The sequence below is a fragment of the Apus apus genome, chromosome 9, assembly GCF_020740795.1.
Source record: "Apus apus isolate bApuApu2 chromosome 9, bApuApu2.pri.cur, whole genome shotgun sequence".
Lineage (NCBI taxonomy): Eukaryota > Metazoa > Chordata > Aves > Apodiformes > Apodidae > Apus > Apus apus.
The window spans coordinates 21,821,880-21,848,562 of record NC_067290.1 but is presented as its reverse complement, the minus strand read 5'-3'; the positions used below and the strand labels follow the sequence as shown (position 1 = coordinate 21,848,562).

At 43.1% G+C, this 26,683-nt stretch overlaps 1 protein-coding gene and 1 long non-coding RNA gene across 4 annotated transcripts in view; one reads left to right on the top strand and one right to left on the bottom strand.

Annotated features, from left to right (window-relative positions):
• Window positions 1–26,683, bottom strand: part of LOC127388153 (uncharacterized) — a 145,247-nt gene that overhangs the window by 77,121 nt on the left and 41,443 nt on the right. The gene's annotated exons all lie outside the window — the stretch shown is intronic.
• FGD5 (FYVE, RhoGEF and PH domain containing 5) overlaps window positions 1–26,683 on the top strand; it is a 78,834-nt gene that overhangs the window by 15,006 nt on the left and 37,145 nt on the right. For all 3 annotated transcript variants that reach the window (XM_051627321.1, XM_051627320.1, XM_051627322.1), the window contains exons 3-5: window positions 14,866–14,995; window positions 20,671–20,729; window positions 20,841–20,871. In XM_051627321.1, coding sequence (XP_051483281.1) covers window positions 14,866–14,995; window positions 20,671–20,729; window positions 20,841–20,871 — 220 coding nt within the window. The remainder of the gene's footprint in view (window positions 1–14,865; window positions 14,996–20,670; window positions 20,730–20,840; window positions 20,872–26,683) is intronic.

The window sequence follows — 26,683 nt, the reverse complement described above, 5'->3', positions numbered from 1 at the left end:
AGCACGCTGACGTGAGCTCTGGAAAAGCTCCCCAGCTTTTTGTGTCCACCAAACACCGCCCATTTTAGGTAGTTCTTGAAGAACCAAGTTAAAAATATTAAAACTACGTCAATTGCTGTGACTTGGGCCCATCTGTGCATTTCCTGTGGAAGCCGGTTGTTTCAAAGAGAGAGCCAATCCAAACTGGTTCAGGAAGTCTCAAGGTCAAGGCGTGAACATATTTTTTCAGTCTGCTGCTTGTTGTTCGTGCAGTTTTTGCTGCTGGGGAGAAATAAAGGCTGGGCTCCTGAACAAGCCCTTTATCAAGATACCCAGGGTGGAGGGGAAGCGCATCAGGCAGACAGCAGTACATGTACATTGCTGCTGAGACAGCTGTTATTTGCTGTATTTGTCAGGATGTTTCGGACAAAGATATGCCTGAAAAGCTTTGGTAAAAGGTAAATGGGTAATACACATCCCATGGCATAATATTGCTGGAGAAACAGTGTATGGTCTGATCACAAAGCACATTGTACAAGTACATGTAGATGAACCTACTTACACATGCACATGTGATGTATGGACATGGATGTTTTATTTCCTGCTAATGCAATTCTGCCTAAAATATCTCAATGGATTTAACCTTTCTAATATGAATACAATCAAACACAGCTCTACCACAACCACACAGCAATAAAAATTACTTTGAACTCCAGCCTGCTCATATCCTAAGGCTTATTTTAAGCACTTGAAAGTGAAAGTGTCTTGGATTAAACCCTTGCAATATATATGAGACTTCAGCCTATGGACTTTGGTGCATTCATCTGCAGAGCACTGGTATTTAGCATCTCCTGATAGCTTATGGAATTGCTACATTTTTGATGAATGGCAAATACAAGTCTTTTATTACATTTCAGAGAACAGAATGTGAGAGTGCTATGAAAGATTATAATAATCTGGGAACCTCCACTACTGTGTGTGGCTGGGGAGAAGGGGGTGGAGGGTAGGCTGACAGAAATTGACATATGAGAAGATTCACTGTTTAATTTCCTTGCTTAAAAGGAAAGACCATGTGGAGTAGATTTAAACCAATAATTTCTAATTAGAAGCAATCATGTTTTATAGAAAAAGTCCAATAACACAAGTGTTATAGAAATACATCTTAACTTAGAATTACCATTGCCAGAACAGAATTGGGAATATTGCCCCTGAAGGGCAATTATTGTGTATCGCTGCAATTTAGCTATCTGGTATTAATAATTTAACCATTTTGGGTGTATGACAATATAGATCATCATTAGCCTTCTGTACAGCATAGAAAAACTGGGACTTAAGTGGAATTGCGAAAAATTCCCCTGATATTTCCCCAGTCCAGATAGCCTGAATCAGACTCAGTTTTCATTTGCTTTTGAAAAGTCACTTTCTAGCTCATTTTTTCTGAAGAGCTGCACTACAAAACGCAAAGCAACATAACCCAGTAGTTCAGGCTGAAAGCAGAAGACAGCTGTGCCCACCTCTGGGACATTGTAACCTGTAGCGTTGCCTTGGCCCTCAACTGCTACAAATCACAGCAATTTCACAAAAGCTAGTGGCTAAACTTTCATCAGGTGGAAGTCAGTTAGAATTTAAGTGTTTTGGCGCATGTCAGAATAGCTTCACTAACCCAGTTAGTCAGAGCATCAAGCCCTGTATATGGCAGTGGGATGATTATCAAGGGGATGGGAAAGGAGCCTCAAACACTCGTTTCATGGTTGACACAGGATCACTTCAGTGCTTTTAGGATAGTCTTTTATAAAGGTTTAGACATGGTGAGGAAAATGGCACCTGTTGGGTGTTTTCAGAATTTCATTTTCCTTTTTTGCTTTCTACTCAAGTCCATAATTTTTATTTTCCACGTTTGCTCTAGATCTCAATCCTTCTTTCTGCTAAGATGCTTAAAATCCAGAGAGGAAAAAAGACAGGGAGAAGAGAAGAATAAAAAGAGTATACCTGCAGGTATACCTGCAGTTCCACAGCTAATCCTATAGTGGTGCTGAATATTAATGAGAAATAAGCTAAAAAATCATGTTGCTGTACCTTATTATATCCTTCTGCATAAAATGTCAATCAATACATGCTAGAAGAGCCTCAGTCTGATTACTGTACTTAAACAATTGCAGGATTTCCTCAGACTTTGATTGTCAAGTGAATTCCAGGGGGGACAGTGTGGGGATTCCAGTGCTGTGTGCAGTTACTCCAAGGCTCATGATAATTCCTAGCAAGTCTCTAGAGTTGCAGTCTCGTGCCTGCAAATTACTACCAAGGCTCTAACATTCCCCTGATTCTCAAGACATATAGGACCTATCAGATACTTCTCAGCTTAGTACAATCAAGAAAGCTGATCACCTCTTCAGTATCCTATTCCTTTGTAAATGTGTTTTACTTTTATAAATATATTAACAGCAAAAGAAAAACCAGGGAGACCTTCCATCCCCTATTAGAAGCAGGAGGAAACATAGTGATGAACAATGAGGAAAAGGCTGAGTTGCTAAATTACTTTTTCACCTTAGTGTTTAGTAGCAGGACCAGTTCTGTTGAGGGAATCAAACTCCCTAAGCTAGGGGACAGGGCAGGGACCAGGAGCAGAGCAATCCCCCCACAATCCAGGAGGAGATGGTCAGTGACCTGCTCCACCACGCAGATGTGCACAAATCTATGGGGCTGGATGGGCTGCACGTAAGGGTGCTGAAAGAGCTGGTGGGGCCACTTTTTATCAGTTACCAGCAGTCCTAGCTGACTGGGGAGGTACCAGCAGATGAAGGGTAGGTCCTGTTTGACTATCCTGATCTCCTTCTACAACAGGGTGACACACTTATTGGATGAGGGAAGCGCTGTGGATTTTATCTACCTTGACTTTAGCAAGGCCTTTGACAAGGTTTCCCACAGCATTCTCCTGGAGAAGCTGGGTGCTGGTGGCTTGGATGTGCACACACTTTGCTGGATAAAAGCCTGGTTGGATGGCCAGGCCCAAAGAGTTGTGTTCATGAAGTTCAATCCAGTTTGGGGCCAGTCAGGAGTGATGTCTCCAGGGCTCAGTGCTGGGGCCACTCCTGGTTAACATCTTCATTGATGATTTGGATGCAGGGACACAGTGCAACCTCAGCAAGTTTACAGATGACACTAAGTTGGGTGGAAGTGTTGATCTGCTGGAGGGCAGGGAGGCCTTGCAGAGGGATCTGGACAGGCTTGACCAATGGGCCAAGGCCAGTGGCATGAGTTTCAGTCAGGCCAAATGTCGGGTCCTGCACTTGGGCCACAACCAACCCCTGGCAGCTCTACAGGCTTGGGGAGGAGTGGCTGGGGAGCTGCCCAGCAGCGAGGGACCTGGGGGTGCTGGTTAAAAGGAGCTGAACGTGAGCCAGAGTGTGCCCAGGTGGCCAAGACAAACACCACCCTGGCCTGCATCAGGAATAGTGTGACCAGCAGGACCAGCGAGGTGATCCTACCCTCTACTCAGCCTTGGTGAGGCTGCACCTCGAGCACTGGGAGCACTTCTGGGCACCACAGGGTAGAAGGACATGGAGGTGCTGGAGAGGGTGCAGAGAAGGGCAACCAGGCTGATGAGGGTCTGGAGAACAGGTCTGATGAGGAGAGGCTGAGGGAGCTGGGGCTGTTCAGCCTGGAGAAGAGGAGGCTGAGGGGAGACCTCCTGGGTCTCTACAACTACCTGAGAGGAGGTTGTGGTGAGGTGGGTGTTGGCCTCTTCTCCCTGGTGACCAGTGACAGGACAAGAGGAAATTGGGTTAAGCTGTGCCAGGGGAGGTTCAGGCTGGATACTAGAAACAATTTCTTCACAGAAAAGAGTGGTGAGGCCTTGGAACAGGCTGCCCAGGGAGAGGTGAGGTCACCATCCCTGGAGGTGTTAAAAAAATGGGTAGCATGGTGTTTCATAAGATGGTTTAGTGGTTGGGGGTTGTAGGGTGGACAGCTGGGACTTGATGATCTTGAAGGTGTTTTCCAACCTTGACCATTCTATGATTCTCTGCCCCATAAATCCTTGGTCTGTGCCTACAATAAGGTAACATGCACCCACAGCACTGGTGAGAAGCTTTGCAGAAGAATTTCCTATTTATAGGTCAGGTGTTTCCCAGGGCTAGTGATAACATTAATTTTGAAGGTAGCATGGAAGTGGTCTGCTAAAGGGCTCAGGTCCCCTAAAGACCTGTATGGGTCCACTGTATGGAATTCTGCTGAAGCCATGGAGAAACATGGTGATCATCAGTATTGTGAGAGGTTTTTTAAAGAAAAATAATTGTTAAACATTTTTACATATATAAATCTATACATAACTTTTCTTTATCTCAATGTGGAACATGTGCTGGAACTTGTAGATGGCAGAAAGTCCCATAAAAATGCTGTAACAGGGAAGGAAAGGAGGGTCAGAGAGTGAGCCTAGAGACAAGAGGAAAATACATTTTCACTTGTGATCTGGTGATCACAATGGAAAATAAAATCTCAACAGCTTCTATCAGTTGTTGCACTTTGCAGCATAAACCTGCAAGAAAGTTTTGTGAGTTCATTGCAGAGCAAGGGATCCCAGATACCCTGACTTCAGGCTGTGCACATCCTATTGAAATTCTTGACAATAGCCACATCCAGCTCTGACATGAGTCATGTCTTTATTGCTGTTTACTTTAGTATTGTCTGAATTGCCAGAGGGAGTTAGGAGGTGACAGCAATTAATGCAGGACTTCCAGCTGCTCAGAGACAGGGACCAGACTGCAGGAGATAACCACTTGCTGCTCAGGTCTGGGCATGCTTCACCTCCTATTGTCAGGCTTTTGGGAGTGGAGAATTGTCATTCCAAGACAGGAAGGACAGCAAGACAGCTATGAAATGCTCTTTGTTGGCAGAGCTTTTTCAACTAGCACCTTTGAGAAGTGTCTCTAGACTGTACCACTAACATAATCTTGATACTGAAGGAGAGATTTTAGCATATTGTCTGGATTTAGGTATCAATCCTACAGCAGCTCCATAACTCTTCTCCTTTTTCCCAAGATCCATGGACCAGTTTGTCCTGGTTCATGCTGGTGATGCAGATGTGGAGGGACAGTACAGGTATCAGGAAGGCAGTGTGCTGCCCCAGCACAGCTTGCACTGCACCCCACAGTCCTACACACACCAGAGATGAAGCACAGCCTCAGCTGCTGAGGTCCAATCCTGGCTTTGTTTTTGAGGAATCATGGTCCCATGTAGGAAATGCTCCCAAGTCCTCAGCAGATGCTGGTTTTATTAGCAGCTAGGATCCGTTCTTATGGCTACTTTTCGGATCAAACTACAGTGCAGAGAATGGGTACACGTGGCCATCTCCATGTCCTGAGGGCTTATAAGCCTGGGTAGACTTCTTTGTCTTCTCAGTTACCATTTTATGAATCAGAAATATAGGTCAGCGGAGTTACACAAGAAGAGAGTCTGCTGTATACTGCACATTTGCCCTGGATTATGTTAATGGGGCATAGCAGTGATATCGGTGTGGTTTAAGCATTGCTAGCACCACAGAGAATAAAGCATGTACTGCAGACAGGGTGATGAGACTGCAGGTTGGCAAGATGCAGCCTGTTTGAAATAGTGAGGCCTTTTACTGTCAATTAATGTTCTATGCACGTCTTTCTCCTCTCCCGCCCCCACCCCATGCCTTACTGAGAAGATTTACTGAATGAGAGATTGCATATCACAAATCTGCAGCCATTCCAGAATCCACTGCTCAATGATACGAGGAAGAGCTCTAGATTAGATTTACAACAAAAGCAACAGAATGCCATTGCATTTTAAATGCAAACCTAACCTAGTTGTTTATGGTTTCTTGTGCCATCCAGCAAAGTTATTTATAACATAAAGTGCATTTTTAATTATCCTACAAGAACTCTTCATTTACAGGACCCAAGGGAGGTTAATGTAAAAACTACCTTAAAGATTTGCTGTTCAATGGCATACAACAATTAATTTTATCTTAATCGACCAATTAGACTTAATGGATGGAAGAACATATTTAAGAGGCTGTGTCTGCTTTGCCAAGACCCCTCTTAAAGAGCTTATAAAAGGACCCTTTCACTTGTGTAATTGGTGGGATTAATTAATACTATCCTTCAAAGGCCTAGAGCAAGTAGATTTAGACCTATCGTCAGTGAACATCTTTTGGTGTTCTGACTGACTCATGCTACACCAGCTTTATCAGTATCATGGGGATGTTTTCTCAGGAAATACAGCTAAGGTGCTTATCAACTGAGACAACTTATAGTTGCTTGGGTCAGTTCATCAGTCTCCATCCAGCCATTCTTAGATGTCTCAAATTAACCACCTCTTCAGTCTGTTGGAAGTTTGTCCTAATGTCTTGAATACATTGAGTAAATTTGGGCCAAAAACTAGGATATTAATCCACTACATCTCTCTGATGGGCTCTCTCGGCAAGTGGCTCTCTTAGCCAATTTGGTGTTTCTGATGCAAGTTTCTCATTGAGGCTTGTTGATCCTCTTACATTTAAGGTATTAGTTCTGCGAGTTGGATAAAAGTGCAGAGGTCTCCTCAGCCAAACAAGCCTTCAGAAGCAAGGGACTGCACACAGTACAATTCAATCCTTCAAGTCAAATCTTCTGGTTCTTAAATAGATAAGGATAATACGCAGGCTAAAACTGAGCACCTCAAAGTCTTTCCTTTAAACTTTCTGCTTTCACATTGTCTGGCTTAAAAAATCCAGACAATGCCAGTGAAATAAAAACAGCACAGTGCATGCACCCAGGGTGAAATGCCATAGCAAGAGTAATGAACAGTAAGATGACAAAGACATTTAAAAAAAAAAACAACAAAACATTTTAATCTGTGCTGGACAAACAATTTATCTTGCCATTTAACTGGAGTTCTAAGGAAAAACATGGCTTCAGTGCATGGAAGAGATATAAAATACATTTGCCTAACTGCAAAGTCCAAGGGGGAGAAAAAAGGTATTGTGTAGTACCCAGCATTTCTTCTGCCAGTTTTATTTACAAGTTTAAAAAAAAAAAAAAAAAGATACAGACACTGAAGTAAATTCTTAATTAAAACATACTTTTAAATTGCAGAATTAAGAGTTTTGATTTTCTAGAATTATTGGGGGAGAGGGGAGAATTAATTAATAGATTAATTCCAGTCCAACATCACAAATCTACACAATTTTTAATCATGCCAAACCTGATTGTTCTGCCAAAAAAGCCTCAGCCAAGCAAAACTGCAGCCAGCTCTAATTTTAATCTAGGAACTGAAACTGACACCGTAGGAGACAGAAGGGAGCCCCTGAGCACTTTCTTTCAGGCCTACATATTAGCAGTTATGTTTCTCTCCTTCTGGAAATATTCTGCTTTAAGAACTGGGTGAATCTCTGAAACAAAAGAAATTTCAGTTCACTTGATGTTCCCCCTAAACAGTAGGAAAGAAAAGCCAGATACAAAGTCATGGTTAGTTTAGAATTCCAAGAGCTTCATTTTTCTGGGAAGGCTGCCGATGAGCTCAGTCTCAACTCTGATATGTGCTTTCAAGTCCAAAGGGAATCCCTGCTGGAAGGACAACCATAAAGATAAGATGTTTCTCAGTAGGATCAGTTCCTTTCATTCGTCCACAGATCTCTCTGAAAACTGATAGGAAAAGCTGACAAACCTCCCTGCCTGTCTGATAGGGAGGTATTTCTGCAGCCCCAGCATGCAGGAGCTCAGGAACTTTTAAAGCCCCTGAGAAGGGGCAGTGCTTTGTTCGGGACTGGTCTTTGTAAGGGGCAGGGAAGCCTTCTGGACACACTGCCTGAGGTCACTGACCCTTGCTGGTAAGAGCACTAAGAAGCACTATTGCAGTGATGCAAGCAAAAGAGTTACACTTTTTTAATGTTTTCCTACATCATGACCAAGTGACAGGACAAGCACATGCTGGCCTGGGAGCAACAGGCAGCTCAGTTTGCAGCCGGTTTCAAGGGATCCGTTGTTAAAACTCCAGCTCCTTCCCAGTAGCAAAACTATGTTGGGAATCTCAGCATGAGGCTAAAATACATTTAGCACAAACTACCACTGCTTCAGAAAGTTTCTGAGGGAGAGACTTAGGCCAGGGATGACAATCTATGAAAACAGCCCTCAAGAATGATGAACATTTTGGTCAGTAAGAGAGGTGGTACAATCCGTAGAAATTCCTTGGTGGCTCTCAGCAACAGAAATAGATGGAGGAGCACTGAGAATGCCAAGAGAGGAGTTGACCAAGTCTCACTCCAGTCAAAAATACTTTGTTCTGGTTTTTTGGGGTTTTGTTGTTGTTGCTGATAATAGAGAGCATTACTATTGTAATCTAGACAGGTTTCCCTCTGATCTTATCTTCACCGCATTTTTCCCCTAGCTTGTTCCCTGATCTGGCTGCATGGTCTTGATAAAGCAACTGATCCTTTTAGTACATAGAAATTAAAACTCCTCTTCCATCTTAAGAGTCCTGCAGGGCAGCATGGTCTTCATTATGCTGAACTTACTGCGAATAATCTCCATGGAAAGCACGGAGTAACGAACTAGCAATAAAATTAAAATAGAACATAAAGACTCTGTTTCCAAGTTTTAGTGACTAGGTTACCCTGCCAGAAATAAACAAAGAAAGAATAATCAGTAACATACCCCTGATCACTGATCTATGATATGTGCAATGCCATCAGTTTATTTTTGTGAAATGTATCATCTTTTTCTGACTGGATCCAGAACTCATAGTCAGAAAAATACTGGTAAATGTGTCACTGTCAGAAAAGTGTCTATGTAAGTGGAATCTGGATGAGGGAATGATACTATGCCAGCTGCACATTTGGGGTACAGTGGTATGCTCTGTTGATTTGTACCTCTGAGGATCTGAACAGCTGTTTATGATTTGACTGCCCTGATAGTTCAGGCTGACACCTGAAAATAGAGAGAGCTGAAATATTTCCAAGAGGGAAACGTTCACAAAAGCGTTCTGTGTGAATGATATATCTGTTTTGACGAAGTTTAAGGGAAACTCCTATATACTGTAGCATATGATACAGAAATCCCAGTCTCTGCTTCTTCTGGGTCTGGTTTTCATCCCAGATCACTTAGAATCAGTAAGCACTAGGTGTTAAGAGTCTGAGTTTCTCACAGCCCGGTGCCTAAAACACCAACCATAGGGAGAAAGAAAAGCACATAGGTTTTGGTCTCAGAGCAACCAAAAATGGACACAGTTCTACTTCAATTCTAGAACATTGAAATTATTTCTTTGCAGTTCTATGAGGCTCAAAAATAAACTTCTAAGCTTCAGATGTTGCAGCAAAGAAAAATAGTTGTCTCCTCGTAAAGTTCACAACCAACTCAACTAACAACCCTAATCAGAGTTTGCCATTCTCCATGTGGTGGATAAAATACCTTTTTCAACACTGCTTTAAGCTGTGAAGAAGTTCAGTGTTCAACTTTCAGAGTCTGTGTAAAATTAAATGTCTCAGATGAAAAGCAGGGTGAATGGGAATTAATTAAATCAATGACAAAGCTTAAAGAAGAGCAATACTATAGCAGGATGCTATTTAAAAGGTATCTGAGGACTTTTCACGTCAATAAACATAGCATCACTTGAACCATGAAATCTCTGACAGGCCAGGGACTGTAGGGAATGGGAACATGATGAGAAGTTTTGAAGATCTGGTGGAAAGTCTTGGAGTATCCCCTACTTAAAGATACTGATTTTCATTTCATTGTTTAGGGCAGAGAAGAGTGCATGAGTTGCAAAGAATCATGCTACGCTACATGGTATAGGGTCAGACAAGGTCTTTTCCAAGTGGTTAAGAGTTACCTCTTGACCCATCACAACCTTTTTTTGCCAGTGGCTTCAATATCACAGTTTGCAAAGCAGTGCCAATCTGCAAAGTGGTTGCCGAGCCAGTCAGTGATTTCCTCTTGTCAGTCATGCAGACACCTCCCTGAGAGTGTCTGAATCACTCCCGTTACGTCTCTCATTCTACCCATGTACTTTCACTCCCAGAGTAGGGAATGAACAGCCATGCCTTGATGCAGCAGGCAGAGGGCAGCCACAGAGAATCACAACACAAGATGGTAACAGAACATACCCAAATGCTTTCAAATCTGTAAAGTAGGCAGCTTCACTGCTTTTTCCATGGCTCATACGGGCGCTACCTTTCCTTGCACTGCTCTTCCTTCTGATTCATTGATTCAGTCTTCCTGACCAGTGCCCTCACAAAAGCAAACAGCACAAAGTGGCTGCAGAATACACTGCAAAGATAAGCAGGACTATGCACACACCAGGAAACTCTGGCATGTGCGCACCCGCAGAGCCCCATGTCTTGTGCCACTGTGTGTTACAGACATGCCTTGGTTCTGCCTCCCCACATTTGTGAAACCACCACAGAGTGATTTGTGCAAGCCTTTTTCTGAAGTGTCTATCTGCAGGTTTTGATAAATTGCAAGTAACTCTGCCTATATCTTCCATTGTTGGTGCTCTTCTCCAGTGTTCCTTAAGCAACTCAAGAACACCCCCAGCCCACAGGATCAAACAGCAACACTAACAAACAAATGGTTCAGCTAAACTTCTGTATCTCAGCTTGGCTACAAGAGTGTATCCATTACTCTGTGCCTTAACAGAAGGAGCATGACTTTGGGAATACCCATCCCTCTTTGACTTAATGTCTGGACCATTATAGTGAAAACCCTGTTAGTTTCCAGTCAACAGGAGGAACAGAAGCCAAACTATGCCCCAAAGGAGACGGATAGAGGAGTTCAGTTTCAGACGCTGGCAGGGATCTGTAGTATCCAAAGCCTTCAGTCTTACCTGTATTTTAAACATGACATTGCTCTGGGATTTACCACTTTACACAAATGACAGCCAGAGCACAAAGAAGTTAAGAAACATGCCCAAGATAACAACAAAGAATCTGTAGAACAGTGGGGGTTTCAGCTTTGCTTCCCAGACAGTTGTCTCCCCACAGAGGTGTATTTCTCATACTCTGAGATGACCATCAAGTGACTAGCTGATGGTCACTTCTTATAGGAGACAGCTTTTCCTTCTCCTGAATGCAGTTCTTGGTAGTTGGCTTACTCTGTCACCGTTTATGAGAGGAATAAGGGTTCAGGGTGAAATCAGAGGGTCTTATTCTGCTCAAAGATAACAAGTATGAAGTGACTCCACTGAAGTCAGGGTGAATCCCTCCAAGTTTTACTCCACTGTATCCAACATCAGACCATCACTAAGATAAGTAATTTTACAGAGGAAAATAGGGCAAAACTACTGGGTGGTTTAATTGTCCAAGGCCATATGTGCTGTAACTATAGGTTGCTCAGCAAATAACTTTAAACCCATCCTGATAATTAGAAGACGTTTTCCTTGTTATCTCTGGTCCCTCGACAGATGTGCAGTATGGAAAGTTTCAGTATGATGCAGGTGCGTGGCCTTCATGGTCTGAGCAGGAAGAAGAGTTTTCAGATCTCAAAATGGAGACTTTTATCACTGTCAAGCACTTGGGTTTTCATTCTGCCCCACTCAGTTCAGGTTTCCAAGCATTGCAATGATTCAACATGGCAAAGAGGTTACCAGAGACTGGGTTCTGGAGAACCTGTGGTTTAGGGCTGTGGTTTAGCAAGGGAAAGAAAAAAGAAGCATAAGAAGGAAAAGCTGTGCTGATGCCTTAAGGAAAACCTCTGCTGGTGCTGTTGGACAGATGAGTTCCGGATGCCTGTGAGGTTGACGATTTAATTTAAGCAGCAGTTCAGTGGTGGGCGACATGCAATGTAAATAATGTGCTCAGGAGTCTATGAAGGGCAGAGCTGCCTCTAATAGCCTATTCTGTATTATCAGCCGCCCCATTGTACCTTCTGGCACGGGGGGCGTTGGGTGCGGCACGGCAGAGCGTCAGCTCTGGTGAGTTCATTGCCAGGTCCCCTCTGGGGAGGAAGTGTTCCCTGTTTACAGGAAATGCAGGACAAGGGCGGGAGGGCCAGGCTGAGCACAAGCTGAGGCCACCATGGCTCGTTAGAGGGCAGGGAGGGGGTGTGCCACTTGTCTGGGGCCCAAGGACGCTCTTTTGTTGACAGGCTTGTCCAGCTCTTACTGTTGCTTTATTTACTCCAGTGGTGTAAAGACACAGGATCGGGAACGGTGCTCACAGAGAGCAGTGCACCCTGGGGCGCAGGCAGCTGAGCCTGACAGATGGATTGGCTGTGCAGGTGCCTCAAGGGAAGAGCAGCCCATCCGTCTCACAACATTGGGGACGTGGCTTTTAAGCCTCACTGTCAGGCTTTTCTTACCCCTCCTCTACTTAACACTGACTCACGCTAGGCCAGAGAACATTACCTGAGATGGAGCCCAAACCCAAACCATTGCTTAGTGAGCACCTCCAGCAGCCATGGTTGGAGGTGGAAGAGTTTTGTCCCTGAAGTTGTTAGAACAGAGCAAAAGCCTTACACACCTGACCAAAAATCCTCTTCCTCTCTCCTGTATCATGTCCCACACCAATGCAAGGAAGAGTGAAATTCAAGTTTAAATGTTTGTGGTATGAGGAAGAAAACCTTTCTGGCCTTGGCAGGCAAACAGCTTATGTCTCAGAGTGTGAATGTGATTATCCCTATGTTACCTTGCCTTGTCAGGCTCTGGATATTATTAGCAGATATCATGCCTTTTCTGCCCTTTTCAGACTTCAGCTGCAATATTTGCCTTGATGATCTGCCATAACAGGGAACTGACTGGCTAAACACATGCTGCACTAATAGGCATTTCCTTTAATTTCTTTAAATGCATTTGAATTTTTCATTTCCTTCAGTAATGATTCTTCCTTTCGCAACATGAATTTAAAAATCATTTACAAATAGATATAAGAAAATAAATGAGGTTTAATAAAATAGGGTTATTCGTCATCCTATTGCCTCTCCTAATTACCACCACTGTAGTGATCAGTTAATATTATTTAATATTTTTGCAATAAGGATGTCACTGCCTGAGAAGGACTTGCTGGACATGTGACTTGAAATAAATAAATCCCAGGACAGGGATATTCTCTCCAGTATGAAATGTGAGCTCTCTCCAATATGTCCATGTCTCTCTTGCACTGAGGAGCCCAGCAGTGGCATATAAAATAGATGAAAGGATGTGGATTCATTGCAGTAAGACACATGCTGGATATCAGGAAAGGTGTACTGCCTAGGAGCTCTGTGGCGACATAGAACAGTCTTGGAAGTGAAGACCTGACATGACTGCTGCTGCAGTGGCTGGAGAAGGGCAGGATGGAGAGGGTGGCACAACATGCCTGTGCCCATCCCATGTGCCAATGAGACCCATGACATTCTGGCACTTCTCTTTAAACACAAGCCAGAGCCACTGGACTGCAGGCCTACTATGAACAGAATCCATGCAACAGTTCAGCAATACTAGAAGTTTTTCTACTGTGTGATTCTTCAATTATGCCATTTGTAATGATTACCAGACTAATATACTGAGGCATTACTCCCAAATTATAATATGTTCTTATATTAACATAAAGTAGTCATTTACCAGCGAGCAAGCGAAAAACAGAGGGTGCGCCTTAATTTCACGTCTGGTGGGGCAAACAATTACAAATTGCAGAAGGGCTGTGCAGATAAGGAGAGAGACTGGCTAAACTATTAATAAGCCTCCTGAGCTGAACCTGCCCCTTGCTCTTGCTTTTGCTTGTGATGAGGCCTCTGTTGCTGTAACCAGGCAGGTTTTCGGAAGTCTGGTGGTGCCGCCCACACTGAAAGGCTGCAGACAGTAATAATAAGCAGGAGAAGACAATGGTTAGGAGCAGCGCCGCTGCTTGGCCCTTTGCCCAGCCATGGCAAACACGCCAAGCAGCTTGTCAGAGCCCCCAGACTCTGCACAGGAGGGAAAAGCTGGCAGCATAACAGAAAGGCTGCCAGCCGCACATGCATGGGGAGACACAGCCCTATCTGCAGCTTGGAAGTGAATGCAGGTATGTTGGGACTTTCCTTTCCAAAAGGAAATATGGCCTTGGGGGTCTCTTTCTTCATTGCCCTCCCACTGACACTGACCCACCTCCTATCACTCCAGCATTGGCTTTGAAGCTTTGGATTTGTTCACATCTAGGATCCCCAGGTGGGAGATAAACAAATAATGAGATGAGGCAGAGCTGCAAAAGCAAATTAATAATGTTTCAGAGCAAATAAGAAATAAAGAAATCATACACACTGAGTAAGCCAGGCCCATATTACAGAGCGAGCTGGTTGGCCAAGATGTCTACTGGAACACATGGAGATGTCAGATTTTGTTTCTAAAGACAACGGACTCGCCCTGTTATCTGAACATGGGACCTACCCTTAGAAATACAAAAAGCTTGGGGCCACTGTGGTGTATAAGCTGCATATAAGCTCCCAGAAGGATACTGTGGTCTAAAATACTAATCTAATCCTTAAATGTAAACACAGCAAAGTCAGGTAGGAATAGATGGGTGTTACCACTTGGCACTTCTTTTGCCAGTACTGGAATATTGAGTCTCATGTTGCAGTACCAAGCATAGGACTAAAACTGGCTGGTAGCTAGAATGGGTGCTAAAGTGGTTAGTAAATTGAATAATGCTAAAGGATAACTGGATAAAGTTCAGAGATTTTAGAATGATTGATAGGAGGCACGACATAGTAAGACACCAAGATCTTTGCCTACTTCATATAAAAGACAGAATTAAAGGAATGCCTGAATAGAGCTTGTGAGCAACTGCATCTTAACTAAATCTGGAAGACTGCCTCAAATTCAGCAGACAAAGGTTTAACAAGATCCCATGTCTGGGATTTGGAGCTGGGCATATTCAGATCACCAATGAGAGACCTTTCTAAAGCAAAGTCCACTAAGCTAGTCTGTTCTTCCCCTCTGCAGTGCCTACACCGAGCCCTACAAAGTGTGCTCAGTCTCTGTGATACCCACGGAGGTTGTCACATCAGATGAGGAACAGAAGAGTTCAGAAGATGACGAGAGCAGCCTGAGTGATCCCAGCCTCATCAACAAGGTAAGAGACCTGAAAATGTGGACTGCATGAAACCGTGAGAGGGAGAAACAATTTGCAGAAGGACTGGACTTTCAACTCTGCTCTTTACCCAGTGCTCACTTAGAAATGTCAGAGCCATCAGGCCTCCAGTGCACTAGCAACAATTTACCCCCATAGCACTGTGACAAAGAACTGCCAGCCTAAGATGGACAGTGGAGGCAACACAAGGAGGAAAGGCCTGACTTGAATGTCAGGAAAAACATCTTACTTAAAAGAAGGATTTAACTGCGATCTTTACAATCTTACAAACTACACTGAATAAAACAATGTCAAATAAATTATTTGGACCCATCCTGCCTTGTGAATCATATGTGCCATGTGATTCTACATAAACTATAGTATTACCTAAACAGGTTGGACCAGATGATCCTTGAGGTCACTTCCAACCTGGCATTCTATGATTCTATTGTCTGGGAGGTAGAGTAAATTATCTAATAGGTTTCTGCAATCTCACAATTTTCTCATAATGGGAAAATGAACTCATGTTTGGGTTGACTGTATTGACTTATGATGAATAAAACATCTTTTAAATTATGTAGAAGACCATGGAAATGTGACTACAGCTTAAGATCATACAAGGCTGTTTTAACCTCTATTAAGTTGTCCAACAGTGCAGTTGTTAAAAAAATGGCATTGAGCAGTTTTAGGTACAAAATTATCTTTGTTTTTCACCGATTTTTTGGTGTGTGTATATTCTTTAAACCTAATATGAGCCTAGCAATCTAATGTTGTGTCTCCGAGTACAGGCACCCACTGCATAACTCATTTGGGCGGCATGGAACAAATGGGTATGTTCTTCTGAACTCTTCCAATTTGAGCCCAGGAGCTAAGGCTGCATAGGAAAACAGCAAATATTGATGTGCTACACCTTGCTCTGCTTTTATTTTGGCCTCATCTCTCAGTGTCAGCACAGCCATGTGGCTTCCTGATTGTAGATGGCTTGTGTCTGCGCATGGGCTTGTGTCAGAGCCTGCAAAAGTCTGTGCAGATGTCCCTCCAAAACCAAATTATGACCAAGTAAGGGTCAGCTCTGTCAAGATTAAGCATATTGATTCTAGAAAGACTGGATCTCTTCAGGCATTTCTAGTATATGAAGCTTTGTCTAGGGGCAAGTGTAAAGAGAAGGGAGCAGAATTTTCCCCTTACCAGGACACCATTTTTTTCAGAAACAGAAAAATTGCAAATGGAATGACCATGAAAGGGAAGTGAAATCGCTGTTGCTCTCTGAGGGAGAACAGCTCCTTTTGACTTCCCTGTGTGCTGTATTGCTTTGCATCTACCCTGCAGGATGCTGAGCTGCCCATGGTACCAGTGGCATATTTTTCCTTCAAGTTCTATTAGTTAGCTGACAAATCACTAGCATTTTTAGAGCATACACGTGTTATCTCAGCTGGTGAGGTTTTCTCAGCATGTCTTAGTTGTGATGTCAGCAGAGAGGTGACAATAAAATTGTGACTTGAGTTCACAAGGGAAAAGCATGCAACCACTGTGCACTTGGAAGCAAATTCAAGGTTGCTAAAACAAATCTTACTGACTTTTTTGTAGGGTTTTACTCAAGACGTCATTGAGCTGGATTCAAACCTGAACTTCATGGTTGTTTTTTTACTCCTAAAAAATGATAAATCCATCTTGAACCCATCTAGCTTACATGCATGAAAGGAATTCAAGGGGAAATTAGTTTAATAGTTCAGATTTGACTAGGAACCAACTTCAAATCAAGTTTGGCTGAACTTAAGTTTTTGTAGCAGTCTCAAAACATTCAGTTTTTAAAAGATCAGAAATAGAGACAACATAATCTTGAAAATCTACTTTTGAGAAGCTCAGCTCCATGGTTTGAAAAGATCTAGAATCAACACCTGCTGGTTGATCAGCAGTATGTTACAAGGAGCTGTATATACAGCCAGAATAACAGAGATGAGATGTCACCTTGGCAAAATGTGAATGTCTGTAGTGAGGTGATTAGCAAGCATGTAACCACAGCAAAACGGTATAAAATAAAGAGAATTCAGACCAGACATGGCTGGAGTTTATGTCAATGAAAACACAAAGCATTCTAGCTAGTCATTTAGGGCTTTAAGTTTAATACATCTGATCTTAGCCAGACTGGAGGGCTGCTCATTACCTTTATATGGTGGTGTGCTGGGGATGGGGCACGAAGAGGAACCTCATAGAGCAACAACTCCTAGTGCTGTACTCGTGAGAAGGCAGCACTGGAGGCAAGATGCTCTACCCTCCTCCCAGGTGTCAAAATAAGGCAGTGGAGAAAAAGAGCAATAGCAACCCAGAATTGCAGATGGAAGGGATCTGTGCCCCACACAAACAGGGTACACTGAGCTTAGCCACAAAGGTCTTACAACAAGCAGAGCAGCTACTGTCTGATGGCAGCAGAACAGAAGCTGCCTTTGCTGCTGCTTATCTATTTCCACTGCGTGGGCTTTGTTTCCAGACTCCATTAATCATTCTGTTTTGCAAACCTTTAACCTTCACATATTAAAACACATACACATGCACACACGCACAGAGAACTGAAACGTGCTGGAGCTGGGAATGACAGATTTGTGTGCCTTGAGGACCTACCTAATTCAGATGCCTCTGGCAGCTCTTGATTTATACAATGACCCAGATTCCCCAGGAGAGCTGCACTCTAGCTTTTCAGGGAAGGGGCCTGGGAGACAGAAGATGTGGACTGCTTTTCCTTTTCTCTAACAAATTCACAGACAGCCTGAGAAAGCCACTTGTATTTGTAATGTCCCAGTTTACTGTCGACACCACTGTGACATGACTGGGAACTGCTACACAGTTCATAATAATTACAAAAGGGGCATTATGAAGTCACTCAGCTCAGAGGCTGAAGCCTGCAAGTTGCTGTCAGTGTTCTTGTGCTGGGTTCCATCCAGCTGCAATGCACCTACCCTGAGGAGTCTGAAATAAGACACACATAGAGGAAAATGCAGGAAGAGATGCATTTTGTCCATGTCACCATGGCAAGACAGTGGGACACACCAGAATGGAGCTGCTGCTTCTAGTTATCTAAGGTACTAGTTACCCTGCTTTTGAAATGCAAAGGGTTACTCCAGATGAGTGGCTTGCACGGCACCAATGGTTCTATTTTAGTGAACTGTTCTGTGATCTACTTGTGCTGGTCTTAGGCCGTACAACCCCCAGCCCAATGGAGGCACATTTTCCCTCAGCCCCACAACTTCTTAAGCTAAGCAGCTGCGTCAGCATGACTGAGAGCTCTGAGATACCTGGCACTGTCACCACAGATGCCTTGGCATTGGTCAGGACAAAGCCAGAGCATATAAATCACTCCGTGTGGAGTCATCCCTACATGAACTGGATTGCTACCACAGAGAAGGGAATCCTGCACCAGTTAAGTGCCACATCAGCACGGGCCATTAATCACCTTTCTCCACTGTTGACTACTTGAACCCTTCTTAGCCCAAATGTTTTTTTTTCTACTAGAAGGCACAAAAGGAACACAAAACCTACAGTTTATCAGTTTGAGTTACCTAGGACTTGTACTTCAGCTGTGCTCACACTTGTGCTCTGTAAAGCATTATTGCTCTAAACAAAAGCTTTCTGGTGGTGGTGCTTCATTATACACTGGAAAACATTGTCTGTTGGAGAAGGAGAAACTCTGAGCAAGTCACAAGTCATCTCTAGGTCTTAGTTTTCCATCAGTACACTTGGTATCCGTTTGGGGAAGGGCTGCAGGGCTTAGTTTAGCTAATGGAGAGATGATGGCACAGTATCATCTTTGCTTTGCAAGTTATGTTGCTCAGCTGAGCTGTAGCAACTGTACAAGCTCCTAACCTGGTTTAGGTGCTTTTGTGTTTGTGACCTTCCTGGCACTAGCATTTTTTTCAGAGCTGAGAGAACAAGGAGATATTTCAGTTATGTATTGCAATTGTATATTGCATATTGCAAACGCTGTATCAAGCATTGGGTTTTGCTGAGGATGGGGCGATGAGGCTACAAGACAAGAGTCAGTGAAGCAGAAAGCTAAAGGTCCCCATGTGGCTGCATGGCCTCCGTCTGCTAAACAGAGGATTGCAGTGAGGCCTGGAGTGCAGCTTCTGGGATGGGAGCTGGGAAGGAGCCAGGGCTGGGCACAGGACTAGCTGCAGGGAGCACAGGTTGCTAAAAAGGGGGCACCTTAGCCATGCTAAAATAATCACTTGGACTTTGTTTCAGAACCTTGCACACCCTCAAACCCCCATTTCCAGAAGTTTTGTCTCTGGACACTGTCATCAATCTCAGAGCTCATTTCCTGGTTAAACAAACAGCAATTAAATAACACAAGATGGGCAACGCCTAGAGAGACTGTCTCAAACTCACCTAGATGGGCCGTGTGGCACCGGGGTCCCTGTGCTCTTGGCGAAGACATATTAATCATGAGACGAATTACAGAGTGTGACAATGTGTGTGTGCAAAGGGAAAACGGGCCTGGCCTGCTGGGGAAATGCACTCTGCTTCCTGACACTGTGGAGCCAGGCTTGTCCACAGAGGACATCCTGGACAGCCAGTGTTGGGCTAGGAGACCCAGAAAGAAACAGACCCCCTTTCATTTGCTCTTCAATTAAGTTTCACATTCCCTGATCTCTAGCAACCTGACACACAGAATTTGTGGTGGAAATAGAGCCACAAACTTCCCACATGTCAGTTATACCAAGGAACTGCATCACATCACTTCAAGTCCCAGTCCAGCTTTCAGAAGCAGGATCTGTAAGCATTGAGTTTCCAGCAAACCTGGTTTGGCAAGGTCACAAAGTCTTGCTGCTGAATTCACCTCCCCTGAGACCACTTCAGGTCAGTGAGGGCTGCTTTTCTTCACCACTGCTGCACTACTGTTTTAGTTCTGTACTTCACCACTACTAAGTAAGTCAAACTTTTCCCAGTAGATTCCTTTCAGTAAATATTTCCATGCTTTGGTAATTTCTCACCATAAGGCTAAGTCATGAAATAGGAGCAAAATACCCTAACTAGCCACTTGCACCTCAGAGCCATACACTTTGTTTCTTTCACAGTTTTCTGTGTCTTCTGAAATGCCTTTCAGCTAAGTAGATGCCACTGAGATGTTGTCTGCTGGAGTTCAGGCTCTTTGCTTTCTGGAGATACTTATGGCCATTCAGTTTGGACATTTTGTTTAGCATGCAAGAGTCCTTTGCCCCATTTGCTTCCACAGGTCTCGCAGCAGCCAGAACACTTTGGAATATGATCATTTTGATAAAGAACTCCCTTTTCCATGTAACAAAGTGTACCAACACATAGTATGATCCCAAACAGCCATGAAGGTAGCCTACTCAGTGCTAGGCACTTTCTGCTCTCTCTAATGAATTTTGGACTGGTAAAAAACAACAGAAAAGTTCTCTGGTTCTTCAAAAAGAACACATTTTTCAAACTTGACATCTGCCTAAACAGCTGTTGTACTGTACCACACTAGTAGTATTTGAATTGCAGAAACACCCTGTTATGGAAAGGACTCCAGGATGCCAGGCACAGAACAACAAAGAATAAAAGCCTGCTCACGGTTTTTACTGAAGAAATATCTCAGTTCAAAGTGCTCTCTAACACTACTTTATTTCTTGGAATAAGACGTGTCTTAATTTGTCTCTGTTTTTTGCTGTTGACAGAAAGAAGGCCAGTCCAGAGCTTACCTTATTGCCCAGGAGCTGATGTCTTCAGAAAAAGTGTGAGTTCATTGTTACAACCCTATCTGCTGCTCTCCTAAAACTGAGGCTACACAATTCACCCTTCAGCAGTGGTTTGATGTCAATAAATAAAAGTTTGTCTCTTTCCCCAGATACGTGGAGATGCTCCAGCTATTACGTGTGGTAAGTAAATTATTTTGATCACTGGAACCTAATGGCTCTTTTACCTAGTTGCAATTTAGAAGACATAAAAGCATTGAAGGGACTGAGGTGAATTTGAGGAGGGATGGTTTATGGTGAACCTCACTCTCAACATCTTTCTTGGCTGTTAGTTGCAAGGCAGTAGGGAATAAGAGCCACCACATAAAGCATGCCCACTGCTGCTTGGAAAGAAATTCCCTGAGAAGGGAAAAAGTAGCCGTAGGCTGTCCTTGGAGGACACCCTCAGCCCCAGCAGTGGACGGGAACTCTTATGGAGTGAAAAGTAATGAGGTGAGCCTTGCATTGCTGCCTGCCCACCGTGCCTCTCAAGAAAGCCACCAAAGCTTCAGAGCCTTCTCAGGCTTGGTGAGCAGAAGCAGGAGATCAGCCTTAAGTGTGACAAACACCTTGCAGGTTATTGCATTTCAACAGATCAGAAACTGCCAGGCTGGTCAGCTAGGAACCAAACACTTTAAGGAACTTGGCTGCTTCACTGAAGTCTACCAGTATTTTGATAAATTGGTGAAATGTGCCTCTAGCCATTTGACTGTCCTGGGTTTCCTCTGATTTCTGCACAGCCAGACAAGCTACTTGACACCAGTGAGAGACAGATGGAGCTATTCATTGTATCCTGAGGAAGCCAGGGTGGACTAAAGTGCTTCTGATCATGAAGAATACCCACAGAACTCCTTGCTGAAATTAAGATTTCCAAAAGTATCACCAAGAAAAAAAAGAAAGAAAAAAAAAGAAAAAAAATAAAATAAAAGAGATGCCTCTGCCAGCTTCTAAATCAAAACAGAAGAGAAGTACACACACAGGAAATTATCATGCCCAGGGAGTATCAGCCACTCTGTATCATCATTAGATGCATTCAATTAAAACCTTCTTTAATGTATTTATCTTTGATTTCCAAGTACATTTGGTACATTATGGACAGCATGTAAATGCAGGGCTGAACCACTGTGTATTTAGTGGAGTTGTCTAGGAGAGACTTCTTCTTGATATATAGAATTACATCCTAGCATTTTCCATGTATCTCTAGGACATAAAAGTGCCTAACTACCATGGCCTGAAAAATCTTCAGTTTATAGATCCAAATCTTGCAAGGCGCTTCAGTGCCTTCAACCACAGCATGAAGGCTGCTATAGCACCATTTTACTGCCAGGCTGCCTTGCCTGTGCTGTTCCTGGGCCAGGAAATGGATGCTTCAGGACTTTCTCAGTCCCTTTAAGACTTAATTTGCCCTTTTCTCCTTCCTCTGGTAAATCCCGTTGTGGTGAATTTGGCTCTGAGGCTATCTGTTAAATGAGTAATTTATGCATTTTCAAAATAATAATATTTTTCTGTCTGTAAATATAATTTGGAAGGAACAGGAGATGTCATTTTTGCTTTCTTTTTTCCAAGCTACAACTTTAACATGGGACAGGGATTCTGGTTTATATCTTTGCTAAATTTTTTTAGTTTAGAAACACTTATGGATGCAAGGACATGCTGCTCGCCCTTCAGCTGGATGGACTCCAAACTGTTGGCAATCCCTAATACAAAAAAAAAAACCAAACAACAAACCTGCATCATAAGTTAGTTAAAGAAGAACTCTGCTTGGCTGCTAATTTTATCTGCTGCAGTGCTCCAGAGTTGGCTGAAGATATGAAGGAATGAAAAAAGTTTTCCAGGCTTAACTGAAAAACATAACTACTCCCTATTCTCCTGCTGGGGAGACACCTCCTAAGGACTTGTTTGGTATTTTAGTATCTTTCAGTCTTGTAACAGAATATTCCACTGAATTCTGCTTTGCTGGGATTTTGTTTCCCTGCCTGCCCACCCCACTGGAGTAGAGGGAATTTAGGAGTAACAAACAGTCACATCAGTTAAAAAATGGACCTTTGCTGTGCACTCACTGTTGACACAGGTCCCACTGGCAGATGTCACAAGCAACCACCAGTGACCAACCAGTCAGTCACCAAACTGCCGTCAAGGTACAACATCCTATTCTCTGCCAGTTAGGGCCAAAGGCTTCCTCAAAAGCCTATCTCAGTTCAGGAAAACATTTCCCTTTGTTCCCCATCACCAGCTTTCTCAAGGAAACAGTTTCTTAATGTTCATCTTCAAGCCTCAAGTTTCATCTTCTTACATAAACCCACATGTTGGTAAGAAAGGCAAGGAACTAAGCCACACCCCAGCTGCTTTCAGAAGGGAAAAAAGACTTAACTCTTAAGTCTGCAGCAGGAGCAGTTTCCCATTTCATTTCTAGGCTTGGCTAGACCTGCTGTTCATTCAGCATAACGTATTCTGTTTGGCCTTTCAGCAGAGACTTTAGTAAATTGATTGCCAGAATGATGACATTTCCATACACCCACTCTGCTATTGAACTAAAAGAGTGGAAATACTGTGTTAGCTGACAAACTCAGTATCAGTTGGTGTGGTAGTAGTGATAATAATCTACAGGGTTAGCTGTTACTTGCCCTATTCAAAGGTAATGCAACTCTCTGGAACAGAGAATTAAGAACTCGTTCAGAACTCAGCATATGGGACTTGGGGGCCTTACAGTCCAAATCCCTGATCTCTTGGTACTCACCATTTAGTTTTTCAAAGTTCACTACTCTTTGCATTTCCTTCAGGATCATTTAATCCTCAGGTGTTGACATCCTTTTCTCCTGTTTTTCTTCCCCAGCAATGCAGGCTGCACTTGTCATCTTTTTCTTAGTGCTTGCTCCTGAACAAAATGCTGCAGGTTGCTTTCTCAGCCTAATGTTTCACACATGACCTTGAAGAACCAAGAGCCTCATTTATTTGCTTCCCTTCAGTCTGTCTGTTTCAAATGACTTTACTAGATGTACACAAATCAAACCCAGTGTGATTCAGACTGCCTCAGGAGTCCGGTCTCTGTGGGATCAAGCATTGCTTGATAGTGTACAACATTCACGTTTATTTTGTCTTGAGCTTTTTTACATAAAATCCCCCCTTTTTTTGCACACAAACCCCTTTGAAGTCATTATTACTTCTCTCCAAGGCATTTACTGAATTAAGATACCTAGAAGGACAGCTCTGCACTGAAAACACAACAGTCTAAACACCTCTGTTTTTCCTGGCTTGCATTTTCCTCATAACAATGAGCCACAATTCTTAGAAACACCAAGACCTAGATTTATGCTTCCTTGGTATTTGAAGGTATGGATATGAATATGGTATGAATAGATATAACGTGCTGAATCTCCAGTTTTTGAACAGTTGGGATCCAGCTCTGCACTGAGCATCCTGGGCTTCTGACTACAAAACAAATCTTAGGAAATAAAAAAAAGAACAAAATCATCTTAGTACTCAAGTCACTAATTCAAAGGTACCTACACGCAGATTATTATTAAGTCAGGCTCACTAGTTAAACTGTACTTTCAGAACTCCTGTGGGAAGCATGTTCTCAAGAATAAAAAAATAAACATCTTATTTAGGAGCCACTATTGCATGTTAGACAAAACAGAACTCCATCTCTCTAATTATTTACACTTCCAGTGAATGATTGGCTGAGCCTTTTTTACTACTGTGAATTTCTTGGATGATGTTCAAAGTTCTGCTGGACCAATCAAATTACTACTTTCCTAATTAAATGCTTTAGTGAATGGAACGTGCTGGCTAAATGAAGTGCTAGCTGGCTGTTAGACCCTCAGAAGCTCTTATCAAAGCCTAAAGATGCAGTGTAACAAAAGAACAGCCTGCCCTCACAGTACGCTGGGCTTTTTCATTTTATTCTTTGTTGTCTTCATCAGCAGTGGGAAAACAGCTCTGTATCAGCCATGGAGTTTCTGCAGTGGGAATGTTGAGCCCAGGTAGCTTCCAGATAATCTATGTATCTCTTAAAAGGGAGGGAAGTCACACTAGCACACTTGGCTAGAAGCCACACTAGCACATGAGGACAATCCCCTGGTAACAAGCCCCACCGACACAGTGTTCACAATGCACACTCTACAGCTTGCCAGTTCTGAAACTCATTTGCAGTGTTTTGGATGAATGTGTGTATTTGGCTGCATGTGTGTGCTGAGGTCAGGGTTCCTGACCTAGATTGTACCCTGCAATGGCAGGATAAGAGACTAATTGTGTCTGCTGTGATAGCATTTTCTGCTGTTCAGCTGGCATTGTTTCTGCTGAGCCTAGTAGTGAGAAATTTGGGACGATCACTGCTCAGTTCAGATCAAAGGTCACTCTCTGCTACAGAAGGTGTGCCACTTTTTAATTCAGGGTTGCCACTTTCACCTTCATCATTAGGATAGAGGCTGCTGGCCGTAATGAAGGTAACTCCAGGAACCACCCATGAGTCAGACTTAGCTCACATAATACTCTACAACATCTCACGTCTGCATTCAGCTTTAATATGGGAACACTTCTTCCCCTTTGAACTCTTCTCCCTCCCCCTCAGGTGTAATGCCTGTATGTCAAAAAGAGCCTTGGATCCTGCAATGTGCAGTATCTGTTAATCCACCTTCATTTTAGAAGGTAAAGTGGCTGTAAAAGCCTGCACCATTGTATGCAATCAATTGCAATCAACTGGTCAGCATCTCTTGACCAGTTTACTATCTGTTTAGCTACACCTTTAAGTCAAAATCTTGACTTTCTCTCCTACCAGCCTACTCAGCTTTCTAATCAACATAGTTGCTTTCAGCCTCTTGCAGGTAGCAGATCTATCAGCTTTATACAGTGGAGGTAGAGACTGATTTCAATCCTATAATTTCCCAGTTACCTGTTGCAGTACTCCCTGGTTCCCCAGGGATCCATGGGCCACTAGATGAACTGATCTAACCTGGCCTTTTCTGTTATACACAGAAAAAGCAAACAGATATTCTGAATCCAAATTGAATTACTGTACCCTGGCTTATTTTCAAGTAGAATTTCAAGAAGAGAAATCACCCAATATAGCAAATATATATACATATATTTACAGGCAGCTTTTTCTCCTGGGTAAATTAGCTGCCTGAAGCAGTGTTTTAGCTGATAATAGCCTTTCACTAGGGTCCTGAAAGGTTAAACGTTCTCAGGCTAAAAGAGGCTAACTGGCAGCAGGGCTGAAATGCAGAGAACAATATGTATGGGATGTATCCATCTCACAAAATGGCTGTTGATATGCATACAGGATTGCTATAATTCATTTTTGCAGCTGGACTCCAAAGCATTTCAGCCCCTTATTGGAGAGATTTAATACACAGCCTCACCTTTTCTGCATCTGCTTACAAAATCCTAGCAGCACAGACTCCTTTTGCCTTTAGATTAGAATGTCACATCTCACATCTCAGATAATGAATGAAACTTCCTTGCTAAGTTCTCTAGCAAAAATCTCTGGCTGCCAATCCCTTTGAAAGAGTACCTGGAGATAACCACCTGCTACAAAGGTTTCCAGGTTGCTGATCCTAGGTAAACTGTGCTACTTTCCTGTAGCTCTGAACCAGGTATTTACATACCTTTTTCCCAAAACTGTCCTGTAATCACCATTTTCCTCTTAGCATTAGTAGGCACTGCCAGCATCTCTAAAGCATCTCATACCCCAACACCCTGCAGTGAGACTCATCACCTCACACAGAGGATCAGATTCTGCTCCAAGAGCCAAGCACCACAGCTAGGTAGTGCTCTACATAAATCCTAAGATCTTGTAGACACTAACCCCATATTCCTCCTTGTCTTGTGACCTTCTAACAGGCTGTAGGTTACAGTCCCCATTCCCAGCATTACCTGTATCTTGGGGAAAAAACATTACTTGTGTGTGTTAGTGATGTACACATACAAAATAGGAAAAACACAAACCAACCAACTT